Source organism: Parambassis ranga, chromosome 9 (genome assembly GCF_900634625.1).
Source record: "Parambassis ranga chromosome 9, fParRan2.1, whole genome shotgun sequence".
Classification (NCBI taxonomy): Eukaryota; Metazoa; Chordata; class Actinopteri; family Ambassidae; genus Parambassis; species Parambassis ranga.
In genome coordinates, this window is record NC_041030.1 from 6,542,648 (window position 1) to 6,562,622 (window position 19,975).

Genomic DNA, 19,975 nt, shown 5'->3' on the forward strand with positions numbered 1-19,975 from the left:
CATAATAAAATCAAATGGGTAAAAATAAAAGCAGCTTTTTTCTTTTGAAATATTTCAGATTTATTAACCAACAGCCCTTTGTACGATACAGGACACAGGAAAAAATAGATTGTATATACATTCAATGAACTGTCATGGCTGATAAGGGATATTCAAGACATTGCATGGACGTTGCCACTTTATGTCCACCCTAGATGAAACCTGAGTTAGAACGCTTTCACAAATGACATATTTTTCCACATACAGTGTCGCACTACCTTCTAACATTCACACCACTGTCCTCAAAAACAACTGTTATCACTCATTATTCTGCTTATCATAAATGTGCGTTTTCATTTGAAACATGTGAATTACAGTATTCACCAACTATTTTTCAGTCAAAGACAAAATTAGGTATTTTCTATCTGACAAACTAATGAGCTCATTATTACATTCAAAGATGGAACACCAGCTCTAGCACCTAAATCTAAAGTCTTCCATTTTATAATGCTGGAGTAACTCCAGCCTCAATGAAGACAAGTTTAATACTGACACCTGTTGCACGTACAGTATGAAGTAAGGGAGTAGTAGTGTGTGAAATGTGTTTCAGTGAAGACCAGAGAGGGAGGGTACCTGGAGCTGAAATGAGCTTGGACTCTGCTTTATAAACGTGGAAAGGTCGCTCTGTGGAGCAAAGTTGACAACAGGCTGCACTGTCCTTATACATGTATTTTATTCATTTATTCTGAACAAAAACCATAAACCTGGTATTCAATGCTGTGTCCATTTACCTTTATGCTAAAGTACCTCAGTATCAGTACACTTGAACAGCACTTTAACAGCACTAGTGTAATCTGATAAAGTGTCAGAGCTTAACTGGTGTTGGTGTCATCCATGGTTGCGAGCAGGTGTGATAGCTTGGCCCTCTGGGAAGGGGTGATGTTATGGCTCATGTGAATGATGCAGTCCATGGCAACATCAGGGTTGGCCTGCACCAAGCTGAACACAACAGAGAAATTACAATAAAAAACATGCTGTCTTTATATAAATATTTTCAGAGGTGAAAAGGCAGACGAGGTTTGTTCAGCAATTTTTGTTGGAGGTTGCAGAAAATCCTAATTATATTACAGATCCAAACTCATCTCAACCCAATATGACCATCTATCCATCTATGGAATTTAATCCTAATATTTAAATATGAACATGCAGTCAATAAACACACAAGCAACTTAATCTAAACTTGACATTGCTGGTAGACTGTAGGCAATCATTCCTGATTGGCTCTGTTAGTTAAAATGTCACCTTTAGTGATGTAGTATGGCATAACACACAGCTTAGCTCAATATAGTGTCTGCATACCTGCGAATGTGTTTCAAAGTGTTTTCCCTTTTCAAGTACTTGATGTTCTCACGGATGGCTGAGCGGGTGCCATCCTCTGTGGACAAATGCTTCTCAAGCCACTCTACCACTACTTGGTTATTGTCCCAAAGGTACGCCTGTAAAACAGATGGTCATACTGTTCATTCTACACCCTTTATATTCACAATAGTGTAGAGTGATTTAAAAAAAACACATTATTCACTCAACAAATCCAGACCCTGGCTATGGATGCATACCTTGACTGTTCCCTCTGTTTCAACAAACCATCGCCGTAGCATTGAGTGCATGTGTCCGTCACTGAGATCATTGTTGGCCTGTAGAATCTCACACTTCACCACCTGCTCCAACAGGAGGCGGCGCAGGCGCCAGTAGAAGAAGGTCCGCACATTCTTCCAGTCCAAAATGTCCTGTAATGATGCAGCGAAATGTGCTATAAACGCTTGAATCAAACAGCTATAAAGTTAGAACACTATCACTAACACCACTCACAGTAATGACTCCCTTCTCCTGCATTCTGCCTGGAGTGTCATGGAGGTCCACAAACTGCACTGCCACCTGGTGGTAGATGGGTAACAGGAACTCCTCCCTTGCTTTGAGCTTTGCCTCCAGTTCTCTGCATTGTTTCTCTGACAGCTCTGGGGAGGCTGTAACACAGCAGTCACTCCAAGGTTAGGAAGATTTCAGCAATATACAGCAATTACAGATAACTGGACACAGAGCCTTTACCAAGCTGCTCAACCAGACTAGCATAGACTGAATCAAGTCTTCTCATGGTCTTCAGCAGGTCTTTTCTCCTAAATTTGATCTCCACAGTACCCTCAGGCTCAAGCACGCCACCTCTGGAAAAAAAGAAACATATAATATAAATATTAGATTTAGAAATATTAGAAATATAAAGCACGAGCTATAATTGACTTACTCACACCCATGTTACTGAATTAAACAAACTTGTTTCCTGTACCTGCTCTCCCTGTCAGCATACAGTTCCATACACAGCGGGTTGATGGTGGGATCTATCACCACCCAGGAGCCACCTCTCAGCTCAGCCTGTGGTGGTATATACACGAGCACTGGCTGACGGAAACTACGCAGACTGTCCACTATATAGGCCCCAAACTTCAGGATCTGGTCATACATATCTGGCACAGAAAACAATAATTGATACTGTATAACAACTGAGTTTCTTCACAATCTGAAAAAAATACCGTAAGTTATGCATCCCATACCTTTCATCCCCCCTGAGAAACCCCTCCAGTTAGCAAACACCATGAGAGGCAGACGTTCACGGTTAAAGTCACAAATTGCCTGAGCCGTTTTAAAAGCAGAATCTGGAAACCACACCTGGCCGGCCTGCTGCAGAACCTGACGGTAACACAAACAGAGCAGAGGTAAAATAATCTTCTAGTTATCCTATGTAGGAATTAAGCACACAGAGATTTACTTACTTTAGATTCTGAGTCCAGGTTTGCTGGATCTGCTGGGATGGTGACCTCAACTGTGCGTGTTTCAACAGCAATGACACCAAGAGGGATTCCTCCTAACCTGAATTTGTTTAACAACAGTGTTATTAGTTTATTTGTGTTGAAGGTTTAATACTTTAACGCAAATATATATCAAATCTATTCACCGTGCTCTTCCCACTACCACAGTCTGAGCCCAAGACTCTGTGATCTCCATGAAAGAGCCGTGGTCGAAAAATCCGCTCTGCCAGGAACCCCTCACCGCTGATAACACAAAGACAAAATCATATTAATCGGATTTCATGCTATAACTATAGAGAAGCACTGATGATCATCATGTGACTCACTGGGGTGTGGTCTGCCTGCGAGCATCCAGCGGGGGTCGTATGGCGTTTTTGTGGGAGTAAATTCTATCTCTCTGTCCACTGGGTCTGTGGTTGGTATGACAGGCACAGGGGAGTGTTTGTTCTGTGAGGACAGAAGACAAACAGGTTGATTCACTTACTATATGTTTACATTTAAACCGCATACTTTGTAAACCTCACGGCTTTATCAGAACCTTTGGCATGTATGAGAGCCACTGCAGGATAGTGAAGACGCCCTCAAAGTCGTCCGGCACGGTGGTGTGTGTGACTCCATTATTGTGCATTATCTGGACTCCTCCCAGCTGGTTGTTGGATGTGTAGACTTCTCTGCCAAGAACCTGCACAGAAACAGGCGCTTCAGTGGTTGTGGACCTTGGCACTTCTTTCTGAAGAGTCACTGTGGCTGAACTAACTAGAACTGATTAACCTCACAGTTTCCACATACTTTTTACTACTTCTGAGGTTGTGCTAATGCCAGTTTGAATTAAAGTGTATTGTCACAACAGCCACATCACTCTGTGGCTCAACCTTTCATCTCCTGTTCACTGTTTACCCTCCAGTGTTTCTGCTCTTCAACCAGGTTCATTTGCTCAGACACAGTTGTATGGGTGGTTCACAATAACACACAACAGCAGTATTATTTTAGGGGAAAGTCTTATTCATTATATATTTAGAAAACACCACAAAAATTAAATCAACAAACCTTGTTAAGAGCTCCTGCTCCAGTCAGGATAATGTGAGAGTTCTCCACCTGGATCACTCGCTGTCCCAAACGAACCAGGTAAGCTCCAATTCCAATAGCACGGCACGTCACCTGTGACAATATTAGGTGGTTACATGTTAAACAAAAAAGACTTTGTCCTGATCTTGTTAATGATGTCAGATCTTCATTCTCACCATACTGATTGTAATGATCTCTTCATAAGCCTGAGAAGATTCTCCAGCAATGGTGCCAGAACCTCGCAGGTTCTCAACACCAAGCCCTTCATCCTTACCGATGATGTCAGTGATGATGTATCTATAACAGGTGAGCACATGATAAGGACACAGCTCTATGATTCACTTCAGTTATATATCAATAATAAGCTGACTTCATAAAAACCAAGAAATACCTGGACTCTCCACCTTCCTCTACGTGGTGACAGTGAACAGAGTTGGTGGAGCTGATCCGGGTGTAGTCCTGTGGGGTCAGGTACAGGTATTTGAATCCCTATAGAAGAAAAAAAACACATTATACATGTAAAAAGACACAAATATATTTTTCCAGAGTTTATTCTAGAAAAATAAGAAGCTTTGGTCACCTTGTAGGGATCAGAAGGGTCGATCCAGGCCACCTGAAACATGTGTTTGACCTCTTCAGCCAGGCCAATGCGAGCTCCGCTGTTGGCTGCGATGTAAATGCGGGGGATGCCCTCAGCTCGAGCCAACTCACTCGCCCGAAGGAAGAGTTCATCCTCCTGAGGACCAAATGAGCCGATCATGTGAGTGATGTCATTACAGATGACGATGATGTCTCTGCCCTCTGGGTACTCTGGAGTCTTCATTTTCATCCTGAAGGCAACCATCCCCACCTGGTGAAGGACAGTTACAGTGAGTAATCACACTGAGGCAGCACAGACACTGTAGTAGTTCTTAAAAAGCCTGGTACATACGTCATTGTCTCCAGGCAGCCGGTTCATCTGCACAAGTCCCCCTTGTGGGTCCAGAACCAGTTCGGTGCACATCAGCACATCTTTGGGGCATTTATCGCCTGGACCCCACTGCTTGAATAATGCCTACAAGATTCAAGATTTCCAGTCAGACAACATAGGAACATTAAAGACAGAGAGAAGTGATTCACTGAGTAAGCACTACCTGTCTGAACATCTCAGGGAAGTCATAGACATATGTAGTGCCCAGAGTTTGAGCCTGGAATCGTTTGGCCTGCAGCAGGTCTTTGGTCACATAGGGAGTATTGATCAGCATGCCATGCAAAGGACCCTGTTTGTCTCCATACGACCGGAACATGATCTGCAAAAGATCATGAAGCGAAACTGGTAATTTACATAACAATAAACAAGCCTCCTCTTTAACACATGCTATATTTTCTCCAATTGTTCTGACCTGTCCAGAACTTAGGTCAATGACTTCTTTATACAGGCTGATGTCCAGATAATAGCCAGATTCATTAGTGAGAAACAGACGAATAGGAACGGTATTGCCAGTTGGTGTCAGACGAATGTTGATTTTTAGCTCAGCCTGCAGGACCCGCAGTTTCCAAAGACGACTGCCGTAACGCATCACCATAGAGCGGACAGACTCCTCTATCTGAGGACCCCAAAATCAGGACAACACACACATTCACTGAGTCTCAGTGCACAACAGGGATAAAATATTTGTTTTTAAAAAAAGTTGAAATATATATTGTAGAGGAGAAGGCTGCACACTAACTTTAGAGGGGTCCATGATGACAGTTGGGACAAAGTTGAGGAAGATGTGATTGCAGTCTGTGCGAACGCTGGTGTTGCTGAAAGCCACCTCCAACTCATCCATGGCCTCCAGCAAGAGACGCTCTCCTTCGTTTTGCAGGTATTCAAAGGAAGCTTCCTGGTTGTGTATAAATATTTAAATAAATTAAAGATCGTGTTTTGTTTAAAAAGGTAAGCTTTGATTTCCTACTCCTACCTTTGTAATGAGATCTGAGTGGCGGATAATGGCTCGGATGAAGAAGCGGTAGTCTGTAACTTCAGCACCCTCCTGAACACGAGCAGCTCCCAGGTACAGGTGCATTTTGTGGTTAGCACAGGGAACGGCTGTCAGGTCGAAGTTCCTCATTCGGTTGAGCTCCAACTGAAATGCTAAAGCTGGCTCCAGATTCCGGTAAATACGATCTTCCTGGAACTGAAGAGAAGAATTACTTGGGCAGATCATCATCATACTCTCCAACAGCATATGTTTACTGCATTCAGGTTAATAAACACTCACCCCATCTCTAGCTCTAAATGTGAAGAACTTGGGAAATTCTCTCTGTTTGAATGAAATAGACAAAGAACAGGATATTATGTTTTTCTTGTTGTTCTTGGTACATCCTGTCAAAGCAGAAACTTACTGTAACTTACTGTAACAAAACCCAATCAATATGGTTTACGAGAATAATCCACTGTATAAAAGAACTCTTACCTTCTGTGTAATCAGAAATGTGATTCTCCTGATCCCATACTCAAACAAGACTGCCTTCTGTTAAAATAAAAACACACACATACACAGACACCATTAAAAATGAATGGACTTTGATTTTTTTGAACTTTGATTTGGTGGCTGACCTTTGACTGGGTGAAGGCAGTGAAGTCTGTGACCAGGGCATCGTCGTCTTCTGTGTCAGCCGTTTTTATGGACACGTTGATTATGTGTATTGGATTTTCCCTGGAATTCTGTAATGGATGGAAGAAACAAAGATGAACAAAGTCTTTGTATTGATAAGCCTCTGAACCTATAATAAAGCCACACGGGACCCACTTTGAGGTTCTCCTCCTCATAGAGACTGGAGCAGGACTCTACAAACGAGGAACTCTCCATGAACGGTTCTGCAAAGCTGCACAGCACTTCATCAAAACTCCTGTAAATGAAAAAGAAGTGCATTGGCAGGAGATACCTTGATCTACACATCCCTGGTGTCTTGTGAAAAACCGGAAAAAGCTAAAAACCTTTTGAAGTCGTCAAAACCCTGGAAGGCCACCATGGCCCCCATGCGCTGGCAGGGCGGAGACAAAGCTCCCTCCAGGAAGAGCTCACTGCTCTGCCTGCTTAGTGATCCGTTCACTGGCACAGGAACCCTGAAACCAAGTTGAGACCACTGAGTGATCACAGAGAAATGGGTGCTGAACAGCAAATTGTGCAAATACAGAGAGCAATTAAAGCAAATCACATTTGTTTCTAATTACATACTGATGATAGCAGACAGGCACAGTGTCTGTTTAGCCCAAGTCAAGTCAGTCTGTGTCACAACTGGACACCGTTTGCATCTAATGTGAGCTGCTTTCTAACTGATTTTGTAGTGGTGTATACTTTCACATAAAGCTTCCCTCACTACTTGCTCAGCCTTAACATCTACTGCCATGGTGATTTATTTTCTGTCCTTCAGTCCTGCTTATAATCTGAGTGCTGGAGCAGAGTGCTGCAAAACTAAATTATATCTAATGTTCTTTCCAACAGGAAACTGACACATTAAGATGCCATCAGACTGGAGACAGGCAGGTCTGAAAGTGTGTATAAGCTTAACAGTGGGTGGAACTGCTGCCTGATGCTGTAGAGCTAAAGTCCAAATGAAGTCACTGTAAAAGTCCAAGTCAGATCCTCGTCTGGTTGATACAGTACATTTTATGTATTGAATTTAAAGGGATTGTATATTGTTGTTAGCCAGGGTAATCATAACCATTTTCTGATTCAGATTTGAAAATTAATAATCTGATCCTGGAGAATACAGACTTCCCATTTGGTAGCAATGTTTGAAATCTCAGGCTTGAAGTTTTTAAGAGGAACATAACGATCGAAAGAAATGGTCCACTCAAAAAGCTCAGTGATGCTTTAAAGTTGAGAGAAGCAACAAAAATAAAATTGTAGGGAGAAGCTCAGCTTAAACCTCAATTAGGAAGGACTTGTTAGAGGAGTGCTGAAGCACACGCATCTGGGCAGAAAGGAAAAAGCAAGGCGGTGCATCCAGCATGCATTGCTGTGAGACATACACACATTCATGTAGTTTAGCTGGTTGGGAGGAGCTTTACTCTACCTGTTCAGAGTAGGGCTGCTCCCTCTGAAATAAGATGATTGACAGGTGAATATTAGCAGTAGAGGACCAAACTGTATGTCTACCTCTAGGCATTATGAGTAGATTAATGCATTTTATAAGAAGCTATGCACATTCACATTAATATCCAGTGGGGGGGAACATTCTGCATTCAAAGTTAGCCATAAGCAGTTACAGCAGAGGTTTTTAAGCTGTTTTGACCTGTACCACTGGGTACAGCTGACTGTTGGATTATCTTTATCGATCTATCAGGCTTTTAAATGAAAAGCCAAAACACACATTTTGAATTTTAAGGCAAGGATTTATTTAATAAAAATATACAATTTAAGGCATTTTCTGTTCTCTTTCAGTCCACTTTGCCATTAGAGACAACATTACAGCCTCTAGTGCTCTGTTGATGCAGTATTTGTTGTATTTGGAAGAGAACCTAGAGTAATTCAAGACGACACTGTGTTACATAACAAGGAAATGCATTACCTGTTTGGATGTGATGACGGCAACATAAACTGGAAGTCTACAGCACATGTTCCATCCTGAAGCTGGTGATGCTGGATGCTGTTCAGCTCATAGGCGATGTAGGCTCTGCGAACATACACCTGAAAAAGTCAAAGGAGAACCAAGTAATTATCACTGATCAAGACATAAAGCAAAATGCTTTAGAGAGAAATTAATTAGTTTGAATCCATACCTCTAAGGCAGCCATGCAAACAACTTGATTGGCATGATAGAAGAAGTTGGGCAAAACATCAAAAATAGAGGTTTCAGAAAGAATGAGTTTCTGTTCCAAATGACAAAAAAAAGTGTTATTCGTTTGGTATTAAAGCGACTGCAAACTGACAATCACAGTGACGTTTCTTCACACAGGGCTAACCTTCAAGTTCTCTGGGCAAAACTGATGTCCATACATGTCAATAGCTGACAGGAAGATGGACTCCACCTGGTTATGTCTCAGTTCATAAGATGGTAAATGAGAGGCGATCAGGACCTGTGAGATATTTTTAATTGATAAACAATAAACAATGATCTGATTATAACGGCCTAATCCCAAAAAAACCCTAAAAATGTTTAATTTGAGATACAAACATATAATGTGAACAAAACTATATGACTGACTCAGTAAATCAGGACTTAAACCTTTACTTCTTTTGTAATTTCGGCATCACCTGTCTGGCTCTTAAGGCCACCTTTGAGTTCTCCATCTTGCTTAGCTGTGTGAGTTCATTCAGAATAACCATGAGCTCATCTGCCAGGGTGGGATCCCGTCCACACAGCTGGTCCTGCACAAAGATACAAACAACATTCCTGTCAGTATCACTAAAGTTTAAAGGATACTTTAAAAATAAAAATGGAGCCCTTACTATGAGCATGGTAACCAGGATGTTCTTCTTGGAGACCTGAGCATGAGAGAAGATGTAGTCGAGCACAGGACTCATGTCAGGTTTGTGCTGTTCTCTCAGGTTGATGACACACTTATCATAGTGAGCTGTTGAAACGGCACAAGTATTGTAACTGGAGGTCAACTGCAACAGTTACTGTCACAAAGAATTTACAAGAAAATTCATTTCACCCTGTTGAAACTGCATCTCCACCTGCAGGTAGCGCTTCAGCAGATCCAGAACCACAGACTTCATGTAACCACGGATTCCACTGCGATATCTGCAAAGAACATAACCATACTGTCAATCATACATGTTACTACTGCTGGACAAGAACTAAAAGAAAATCTAACCTCTGCACCAGCTGGACGATACTCTGTGTGTTCATGAAGAAAACTTCTCGGTCAGCCTTCCTCTGTAAAGTTGCTGCATGGCTGTCTAAAATGTTTGCAATCTGAAACCAAACAAGTGTAAAAAGAGAGATTATTTGTACTTAAAGAAGTTCTTTCTGGACACAGACACAAAATATATTTTTTTAATATCTTTTACCCTTTGACTGGGAAACTGGCAGAGGACAGAGGTGATGTTGCTTGCGTACTGAGCCATGACTTTACGGATATCTTTCTCGACGCTTGGGGGAATACGACCCGCTACACTCGTCATGATCTCCTGGAGCTCCAAGAGTGGCAGTGATGGGTCCCTAAAAGTCTTCATCAGGGTAGCCACCCACTGTTTCAGCTGCAGAGATAACAATGCACACCCAAAGCTGATTTTAGTAGCGAAACTTCTTTAATTACTTCAAGAGTCTATGGTGGCTGATGTGTACCTTGCTGCTAAAGTAAGGTTCCTCCAGGCAGTACCCATCCATCACTTTTATCAGGTTTTCAAGCACACTGTGGAACACCTGGTGAAGCTTTTCACCAACCATCGGCAGAGGTTGCTGTGGAGGCAGCGTGGCTGTGTTAAGTTCCACCTGTGACAGAAAGCATTGGATAGAACAATGGTAAGAAGATATGTGCAATTACAAAAACTGAGCTTTAACAATCAACAGTAAGGGCTCTGAATGGATCTATTTAATGAACAGCATACATACATACATGCACAAAAAAGGGATCTTTTAAAATGCTGTGCAACTTTATATTTATAATATATTATTTTCTTAGATTCTATCGCCTCATTGTTTAGTCATGGAAAGCAAACTGTAAAGGACAAAGCAGTACTTTTATCAAGACGTTCAGGTTACATATTAACAGGACAGATTTGGCAGAAAATAAGGACAAACATAAGAACTCTCACCCTGTGTATACTACTGGGGTCATCCAGCTCTATGTGAGCCACAACGCAGCCAGGCTGCAGAACTGCGCCAGGTCTCTTGACAAAGTGGATACAGCCGGACTGTTGCACAGTCAGAGTCATCACCATCTTCATCACCTGAATGTACAGCACAAACATATAAGCCCCACACATATCCTGAAACGACAGATATTGCATACATTTCACCAAAATCACCTCAATCTCTGCATAGGTCTCTCCTGCAAACACATGGCTTCCATCCTCCACCGTGTACTGCAGCAGTTTGCCAGCAGAGGGCGACCTTAGAACTGTGGGATCATTCTCCTTCTCAAACACGCAGGTTTTGTTGCCAACAGTGATACGGTAGCTGTAGGGTTAAAAATAATACTGATGAGAACAATTAAAAGCATGAGTGAATTAAGCTTTCGGATGTTCACATAGTCACATAGCCCTTGCCTGTCTACTTCCTCCTTCATGTAGGTGGTGTGACTGCTGCCATTGTAGCAAAGCAGGAGGCCTCCATCACTCAACCGGTGAACATCTATTTCAATGTTGGAGCCGTTCATCATGATGACGTATGTTGTTGGTGATTGGCGAGCAACCTGCAGGCAGAAGTATTTATATTTGATTGGTTAAAATAGGGTTAAGCCAAAGAAGGAGCAGGGAGTGAACAAAGCAAATACCTTTAGGCAGAATTTAACTCCTTCATATATTAGGTCCACACTGACAGAGTTGAGCAGGCTGGCTGCAGGCAGCACCTGACCTCTGCAGAAGCAGTGGAGGATGTTTTTATTAATATCAATACACAGCAGGAGATGATAGAAAGGGATACATTTACTGACCTTTCCAGTGAATGCAAGTAGTCAGACATGCTCTTCCTGAAGCTAGCATCAGCAACATGCAAGGCCCCACACACAATACCAAGCATGGTATCTGGTCTCTCTGCCTATAGAGGGAACAAATGATTCCATGTGTCAAAAGACAGCAGCCCAGCACATGGCCATGTAATAGCTTAAAGTCTTCCTACCTGCACTTTCTCTGCAATGAGATGATCCAGCCAGCCAGTGTCGATGTCATTGTTTCTGAAGCTTTCTGTCTCCAGAAGCTTAATGAGGTATTCAACCGTTGTCCTGAAATCACCTCGGATAGAGAGCTCCTTCATGGCCACCACCATGTTCCTGAAACACGCAGCAAACACAACACCTAATGAACACACATACATATATTTGTGACAGCTGAATGGTGCATTATTGTCTACAGGGTTTTCTTTTTAAAAATGGCGGGTCACTGCATCCTCTACATCATTACATCAGGACAGATTGCATCATTACCTGTTGCCTCACAATCTATACCTAAAAACTTAATTGCTCAAGATCAATTATCCCAGCACCATCATAAAAAAGGCTTACGAAATGGCTTCTTCTCGATTCTCTCCCCATGAGAAACAGTGTCCAAACTGTGAATCTGCAAATTCATGGAGGCCGCCAGTTGCCCCAACACTGAAATAACCCCAGACATTTTTACTGCTGCGGAAGTTCAGCTCCTGCACGGTGCCAGAGCTGGGTTTAAAGCCCTGTGAGTGAGCATGAGGAGAACGTGTCAGTGTTGAACATAAAAGATTCATAGCAAAATGTCTTCATGCTGTTGGGCTTTACCTCATCGGGGTTCTCACTAGTGATCCGAGCAGCTATGACGTGCCCTCTCGGACTCGGTGTGCAGTGTGGAAACTCAAAGTTAATGACAGAGTCACCCCAAGGACTCTCACCACAGAGCAAACGTATGTCTTTAATTCTATGAAGGGGAATGCCCATTGCAATCTATCAGGGATGAAACAACAAGGTAACATGGGGTTGGGTTTGTGCCTACATCATCACCACAGAGTCTGCCGTCTGACGTTTACCTGAAGTTGAGCAGCCGGCAAGTTTACATCTGCAATCATCTCTGTACAGGGATGTTCCACCTGCAGACGGGGATTCAGCTCCAGGAAATGAAAACTACCATCTTCAGAGTAGAGATATTCCACAGTCCCTGCACTCACATAGCCCACCATCTTCGCCAGTCTCACAGCAAACTAGACCACAAAGAACCAGGAGAGCAAAGTCAACCAGAGCAGAAAATCGAGCTCTAAAAAAAAGGCTTGTGAAAAAAAAACAGACATCTAGTGTTATAAACTGACCTGCTCCATTTGCTCAAATGTTAAAGAAGCTGCTATGGTGGCAGGAGCCTCCTCTATGATCTTCTGGTGCCTCCTCTGGATGGAGCAGTCTCGTCCAAATAGAGAGATAGCGTTCCCATACTCATCGGCCAGTATCTGGACCTCCAGATGCCTCGCATGCTGAGCCAGTTGCATGATGAAGATGGGTGAGCCGGGTACCTCTGTCTGAACCTGCATCCAGAATAGATGTTAACTGTAAGAACTGCATTCAAGCAAATACATTGGGGGCTTTATTGCAGTGTGATATGTAATGACACAGACCTGTCTAAAGAAACTTGGAAAATCCTCAGAGCTTTCAACTTTCCGGATACCTTTTCCTCCGCCTCCCTCAGAGGCCTTGATGACAACCGGATAACCAATTTTCTCAGCTCCCTGCAAAGAAAAAACAAACATCTCAAAATATTCTTTCTTGGTGGAGTAAGTTTAGCTTATCATAAATTATTACAATGACTTACTGCCAGCCCATCATCTACATCATGAACACAGCCCTTTTTGTAGATCTCTAGAGGAACACTGATGATTTTGCCTATTCTTTGGTCCTCTTCAGCCCAGTCCACCCTTAGACCTACAGCACAACAACAAAATGACAAACCAGGCAAAACATACAATGTACCAAAGGTCTGTGCTGCCACCTGAAGGTCACAGCCTCAAGTCAACAGAGATTCTTTGAGTTAAACTGTTTTTTAACAAAATAAGTTTGAGACAGTTTGGGTAGTTAATGCATCACCTGATCCACTCCATGGAAGTGTGGGAATGTCAGCGCTCTGGGCCACAATGGAAGAAGCCACCTTATCCCCTAAAGCCCACATGGCTTTACTGGATGGGCCTGAGAGAGACAGCAGCTTGGTTAATGATGAGATGTGACACATGTGCTAAAGAGCCAAATGAAAAAAGCTCTTGTACCCAAGAATGATATTTCTGCTTTGTTCAGGAGCTCCGGCAGTTTGGGATTTTCAGACGCATGGCCCCAACCTGCCCACACTGCCTGTAAGGTAGAATACACACAGACAGTGATGACCGCTGGTCACAATTGTTTTTCAGCATGTAGACATTATTGTGTAGGTAAAGTGATGAAACACACCTGCACTGGGATTCTTTTTGCAATGTCTACTATCAACTCTACATTGGCGTAGTTGTTGTTGTTGGTGCCACCGGGCACAGGCACATAGTGGTCTGCCATTTTAATATATTCTGTGAGGGACAAAAAATACCAAGCAGCATGATAAATCAGCAGTTAAGATACAGTATTCTTAGGCAAACCTGATAAGTTCTTCGTGATGACGTCTGCTGGGTAATAAAACATTATCAAGTTCACAATGACCTGCATTGGCTTTCAAGTCTTCAGGCGTTACCATGACCACAAAACGGATGGTCCTCTCATTGCGAAACATTTCATAGGACCAGCGACGGATTGAACGCATGCATTTGACTGCAGCGATGCCATTATTAGCTATCAGTACCTGTAACAGAAACAGAAACCAAATGCTGATATATAAACAAGACATGTTTAAAATGAAAAAAAAATGGACTTCTTACTTTTTCTATAACACGGTTTCCACCAAACCGTGTCACAAACTCAGCGGGAGAGGCCACAGTGAAGTCCCTTTGTAAATCCATCTTTCTGTGTTCACGTCCTTTTTTCACCAAGTGAGGACCAGACATGCTAGGTCTGAGGAGGAACGCTTATGGTTAGCTGGTCAGTTCAGTCACAGTTTTGTATGTTAGCTGCAGCACACATTAAATAATTCAGGAAACTGCAGGCAGCACATCAGCCTCTGTGTTTGTACACAAAAAACAACCCAACCCCAGTTCTCCTCCACAGCCATATATAGCTACAGTGTTGATCAGAGCAACATGTGAATCACCGCACCGCAAATCTAAATCTCAAGTCAAAGTTCAGTTTCTCTGGAACAGTCAGTAACCCTGAGAACTGACCCATTTATTCCCGACCTTATCTTTAAAATTGCCCTTAATCACTGCTCTTCATAGAACCAACTGACTGAACAAGACCATTTTAAATTAGCTCCAGAAATAGGAGCAACACTGTCTCTATTAGGATCCACTTAGTATGAGATACCAGTAAAAGGTAAATGTGTATGCATTCACAGACTGTAGCTTCAGCTGGTGACTATACATATATATCAGCTGAGCACTGGCTACCTCAGTGTGGCATTTAAATAAAAAGCTTTAGATCTGTAGTCCAAACTATAATTTAATGACAAGCCTCTGCTTAAATTTAATTTCTTTTCCATCTGTTTGTCAGTGGTTAAATCTCCTCTTTAAATGGAAATAATCTTACTTATAGAATCTGAAGTCTGCAAAAGAACATTAAACAGATGATCACACTACTAGCTTGTTTTTTTACATAGATGATGAGGTCAGTAGAATCTACATGTTTGTACACAATCTGAAGCAATGAAATGAACGAACATAAAAAGGTTTAGCATCAGAAACACAATAGGAAGTTGCTGACCATCTAATCAGGTTTCACTACTTAGCCTTGCATACCAATTTAAACATCACACAAAGATACTCTTTAGTAGTAAAAAGTACCACCATCATTACAACAAACAGGCAATGCATTTTTACATGTTCTACAATACATACCACTATTATCTGTATGTTCCCGTCTCCTTCATTCCAAAGTCTGGCTGCTATTGCACCACAAGCCGCTTGTACCTTCACAGAAACTCTGTCCCTATGTTAAGCTATAACTCAGAAACACCTGTGTTGCATCAGCAGCTTTACACTACAGCTGGACTGCAAACCTCTCAGAGTGAATATGAACTTTAAACCCAACTCGTGTACAGTGCAGTACACTCAGGACAGTCTGTTATTGGACTCGATTTGGATAACATTTCCTAGTTTGGCGTCATTCACTCTGATTTTTTCATCGTTTTCCAAGAGAAGACAAAGACTGAACAAAGAATCTAATCATAAACAAGACTTCATTATGACGCCACGCTACAAGCTGCTCTGTTCCAAAGAGTACAGACGTTTTTTCTTCCCCTTCTACATACTTGTCTATGTGCCAAAACAAGCTATGTGCAGTTACACGAGTATGGTAAAGCTGCATGAGTGTTCCATCCTGGCTCACAAACACGTATGCTGCAACTGTATGTTATCTTTTATTATTCCCGTTGCTCCAGTATAAAGCATGCGATAACTGTGCACATACCATACACTGCAGCTTGAGTATCAAGTTACATAGATATAAAACCGCTTACCTCAGGAGATATGGGAATAAGTTGTGATTTTCAAAGCTCCTTCCCTCCATTATACAGTCTACTTTTCTGTGCTACGTTCCTCTGTAAAAATGGGCATTAAAGTGTAACACCAACAAAGCCTGTTTCCTCTTCAGCGCTTCCTCCCTATTCCCCTCCCACATGTGCACAAAATATCTACACATCGCTAACTGCTCTTTGCAAATATAAATAGAGCAGAGACCAGCAGTACCAGGATGGATCACAGTATTCTGCTTTATTTAAAAAAGAAAGTCTGCAAAGTTTTTGACACAGATAGGCTGAACCCTCTATGCATACACAGACACAATCATTGCAAAAGGAAAAAAATTCTGCAAAAAGTTGAGCTTCTCTTACCACTCTCCCCGTCATGATGACTGCCACAAACTCCACTACCACACATAGCTTCTGATTTAATCAGTCCAAAGATGTAGCTGTCTGCAATAAACAACTCTTCTGACCCTCCAGCCTATCATAAACCATCTAGCCTGGGTTTAAAAATAACCACTGGACATTAACAAACAATAAAAACAATTAAAAACCTGTGGAGGGTTGTAGACTGTTTGTTGTGTTGTGACCTAGAGTCACACCACTCCCACTTGTTTTCAAAGTCACTGGCGGAGGCTCTTGTTCCAATAATAGAGTTGAGATGTTTGGCATGTGACAACAACACAGGTCAGCTCAAAACAGTCAGAAGATAACATACAAACAAAACAGCAATGCCACCACGAGTGGGACCCACAAGCTTTTGTGCAGATGAACCCCCAGCCCTAAAAAAAACATCCACTTATTACTGTTTTACATGAGTGAGATGCTGCCATGGCTGTCACTCGCCAGAATTTCAACAACTGGAGGAGGATTGTCACCTGTGTGTAGTCACATGACAGAGCATTGACGCCATGCCTGACCTAACGCAGCTGACATGAAATTCACTTAAACAGAAACTTACTTGATGCCTGAGGAGCTGGGCTGTGGCACTGCAGAGAACGCCTGCTGAGTGGGAGACTTGAGGGATGAAGTCGGTGGCTGACATGGACCACTTGGAGGTTTTGCGACCAGAGGTTCCTCGTCTGAAGAGTTATCCTCTGATGCTCCCAGAATGAACTTGAGGCGTTCCCTTGCCTCGGGCCCTGAGCTGAGCATCGGAGTGATGGCTTTAGAAGGCTTCTGGGTGGTCTTTGGCAAAGATGGCTGCTCTGAATTTACCTCAGAGGAGGCCTGCAAAATCTCACAGTCCAGTGTTTTGACTTCAGATTCGCTGTCCTGAGGATTGTTATTGTCATTGTCTGTAGAGGTAGTTGACGGGATATATCCTCCTGCACGAGGGGTAAGTGCAGTGGGTTCCTCAGATGCAGAAGCACCACAGCCAGGAGGAGATTCCTCTCCTTTCACAGGCATGGCTGCCGTCTTGGTATCAATCCTCCACAGCAGCAACAAAAATATCCATAGGATTAATCCCAAAACTGCAAACAGGAGCATTCACAAGCATCCTCAGGACACTGAAACAAGAAGACGGTCGACATTCAAATGAATGTGAACTAAGGATGGACTCTTTATCCTGTCACGGTAACTCATTTTGTATAAATACAACAGAAACAGTTTTATCTGTTTAAGTCACAAAGGAAAAGCAATCATTGAAAGACATCATCAAATCAACTCTTTGATAAACTGATATGTTATTTTCAGTGTGTTAATAATCTGTGTAAAATGTTTTTTGATAACCCTTTAAAAAGTGAACTTCTTTAAAATTATGTGGCCTCAAAAATCCAGAATCAGTCAGATTATACTTGTGTCCGTGTCTGGCGTTCAGTAAAGTGAGAAAACATCAAAGCTATGTGGCAGTTGTGTTTCTGTTCTATTCTGGTCTAAAGACATCTTTGCTGAGGTGGTCAGATGTCAGAAGCCCACTCAGGATAATCTGGGTAAATTAAGATTAAAACAGATTATGCTTCCAACATATACTTACAACACAAATCATATAAGTAGTAACTGAAAATTCACACAGCCACATGCACACATGAGTTTAATAATAAATCCAGAATAGATCTGGAGCTTTGTATCATTCATTCTGCAGCCAGGCTCCTGTAAACAGCCTGTCTACAACAGCTGACACAAGAGCCGAGTGTGGCTGCTTCAAATGGGGTAAAGGTCAACACTGAGGGAATGCCCGAGAGTTTGGATGAAGGAGCAGTACAAACACATCAGCACTGATAAACATTTAAATGTATCCAGAGAGAGAAAGTAAAGTCAAGGGTATTATTATTATTATGGTGCAGTCCACGTGACACTAATTTGGATTCCTGTGCCAGTGAAAGGCGGGATTACAGATTGAAAACAAGGATTTATTAACATGCATGTGAGAGAGTCAGACAAGGAGACATTTGTCCTCTTTTGACTTTCAGGCTTGTTAGAAACTAAGGCTGAGCCATCACCTCCCACAAAGAGCACATTTATATCTGAAAGTTTTTTTAATATCATTTAAAAGCATCACTGTGTGTCACAGCACGATTCATTTTAATGAAAATTGGACTAAACTGTTTAATAAAAGACAACAAATTATGTTATAGCTTATGGTATATAGCTTTAGCTCCATGCTGACCTCAACCGACAGTTCAATGTACACAAACAGACCGGCTTCAGTAATAACTGTCCAAACATAACAGATAAGGTTGGAGGGAAATATGGAGCACAACGCGTTCACTTTTTGTTTGGTTTTTTAACCACAACATTGAGCTGAAGTTGCTGAAGACGTTTATTTGTGTCAGCTGTGGAGTGAATCTTTGAACTTTCATTATAAAACTCACCGCTACAGACAAAAAGCTCCGTTGTTGTTGTTGTTGCTCTCAGTCACACAGCTAGTTAGCAGCCAGCCACATATAATTTTCATAAATTTACATGACTCTCAGTCAATCTGAATTAAAAAAAACATTCAATATTTCTCACTGTTTGTTTAAATGTAAACCGAAGCTCCAGAACTCGTTCATAGTTAACTGCACCGCTGCTTATTACTGCCTTCATGGTTTTAGACATTTTTAAGCCAACAAATGTCAAAGCTACCTACCTACCTCCAGCAGCAGCACTGGGTCTGCCATCCCCCACCTCCGCTCAGCTCCTCCTCACCATCCACAGCGATAGTAAACATGTGGGGGGGTTCAAGCTCCTCCCAGGAAGAAGGGCTCCTCCGGAGATTGTGTAACGGCGAGATGTTTCAGTGTGCAGTTAAAACACAAGGAGTAAGTATTAGGAAACTTCTGATGAGTTCACGTTAAATCGGAAAAATGTGTTTTTAACGAGAGGGTTCAAAACACAAGCTGTGTCCATTATTTTAGAGCCTTTAGAGCCAAAGAGAAGGCTTTGCTTAGCTTCAGATTTTCCAAAGCTGGTTAATAAAAGTTTCGTTATTAAACAACAGTCCTTGCTACACACAGATGTTTCCTAATATCAGTGTTAATTTTGTTGACGAATCATTTTCGTCATAGTTTTCGTTAATGACCTTTTTTTTGCTGATAAAAATGAGACGATAACTAAATAAAAACTAACGCACGGTGCCAAAAACGAAGACGAAATGGATTGACACTTCCGTCAACGAATAAAAACGAGACAAAATTATTGATGGAGACGAGATCCAATCAGAGCAGATTTTGTTTGTGAAAGGGAGGGACGAATCAGGTGACGGCGGCAGAGAGCCAATCAGAAGTGCTCTCTCTGCGTAAGGACGTTGCCCCGCGATGCTGGAAGAAGGCGTCATCATGCATGGTCACACAACACAGGAGGAGAACAGACACACAGACACGTTTAATTTCAAGACAATCAAGACGGTTTGCAAACCGTGCGGAGCGACTATCAGCGGTAAAAACACAATAAACCTGAAGCGACGTTTGC

At 42.1% G+C, this 19,975-nt stretch overlaps 1 protein-coding gene across 6 annotated transcripts; it reads right to left on the reverse strand.

Annotated features, from left to right (window-relative positions):
* Positions 1–35: 35 nt before the first annotated feature.
* acacb (acetyl-CoA carboxylase beta) lies at positions 36–19,312 on the reverse strand. 6 transcript variants are annotated; one of them, XM_028414896.1, is made up of 54 exons: positions 19,159–19,312; positions 17,043–17,592; positions 14,388–14,520; positions 14,173–14,311; positions 13,933–14,042; positions 13,755–13,836; positions 13,579–13,677; positions 13,307–13,416; positions 13,113–13,223; positions 12,813–13,022; positions 12,537–12,707; positions 12,292–12,453; positions 12,046–12,209; positions 11,664–11,814; positions 11,479–11,582; positions 11,320–11,401; positions 11,093–11,238; positions 10,853–11,003; positions 10,640–10,774; positions 10,170–10,316; positions 9,893–10,081; positions 9,697–9,797; positions 9,535–9,623; positions 9,326–9,450; positions 9,131–9,244; positions 8,839–8,952; positions 8,656–8,745; positions 8,445–8,563; positions 7,950–7,973; positions 6,868–6,996; positions 6,680–6,779; positions 6,487–6,594; positions 6,344–6,400; positions 6,149–6,190; positions 5,849–6,064; positions 5,615–5,770; positions 5,288–5,491; positions 5,039–5,194; positions 4,837–4,959; positions 4,486–4,755; positions 4,297–4,394; positions 4,082–4,202; positions 3,888–3,998; positions 3,379–3,522; positions 3,167–3,287; positions 2,987–3,083; positions 2,805–2,901; positions 2,586–2,721; positions 2,321–2,498; positions 2,086–2,198; positions 1,849–2,003; positions 1,596–1,766; positions 1,339–1,475; positions 36–978 (listed from the first exon to the last, which is right to left on the reverse strand). In XM_028414896.1, the coding sequence occupies exons 2-54, from the start codon at positions 17,570–17,572 to the stop codon at positions 852–854; spliced, it is 7,269 nt and encodes a 2,422-aa protein (XP_028270697.1). In that variant the 5' UTR covers positions 17,573–17,592; positions 19,159–19,312; the 3' UTR covers positions 36–851. The 6 variants fall into 6 exon arrangements, with proteins under 6 accessions (XP_028270697.1, XP_028270698.1, XP_028270699.1 ...); XM_028414897.1 differs by having other exon boundaries at positions 19,155–19,265; XM_028414898.1 differs by lacking the exon at positions 7,950–7,973.
* Between the last annotated feature and the right edge of the window lie 663 nt (positions 19,313–19,975).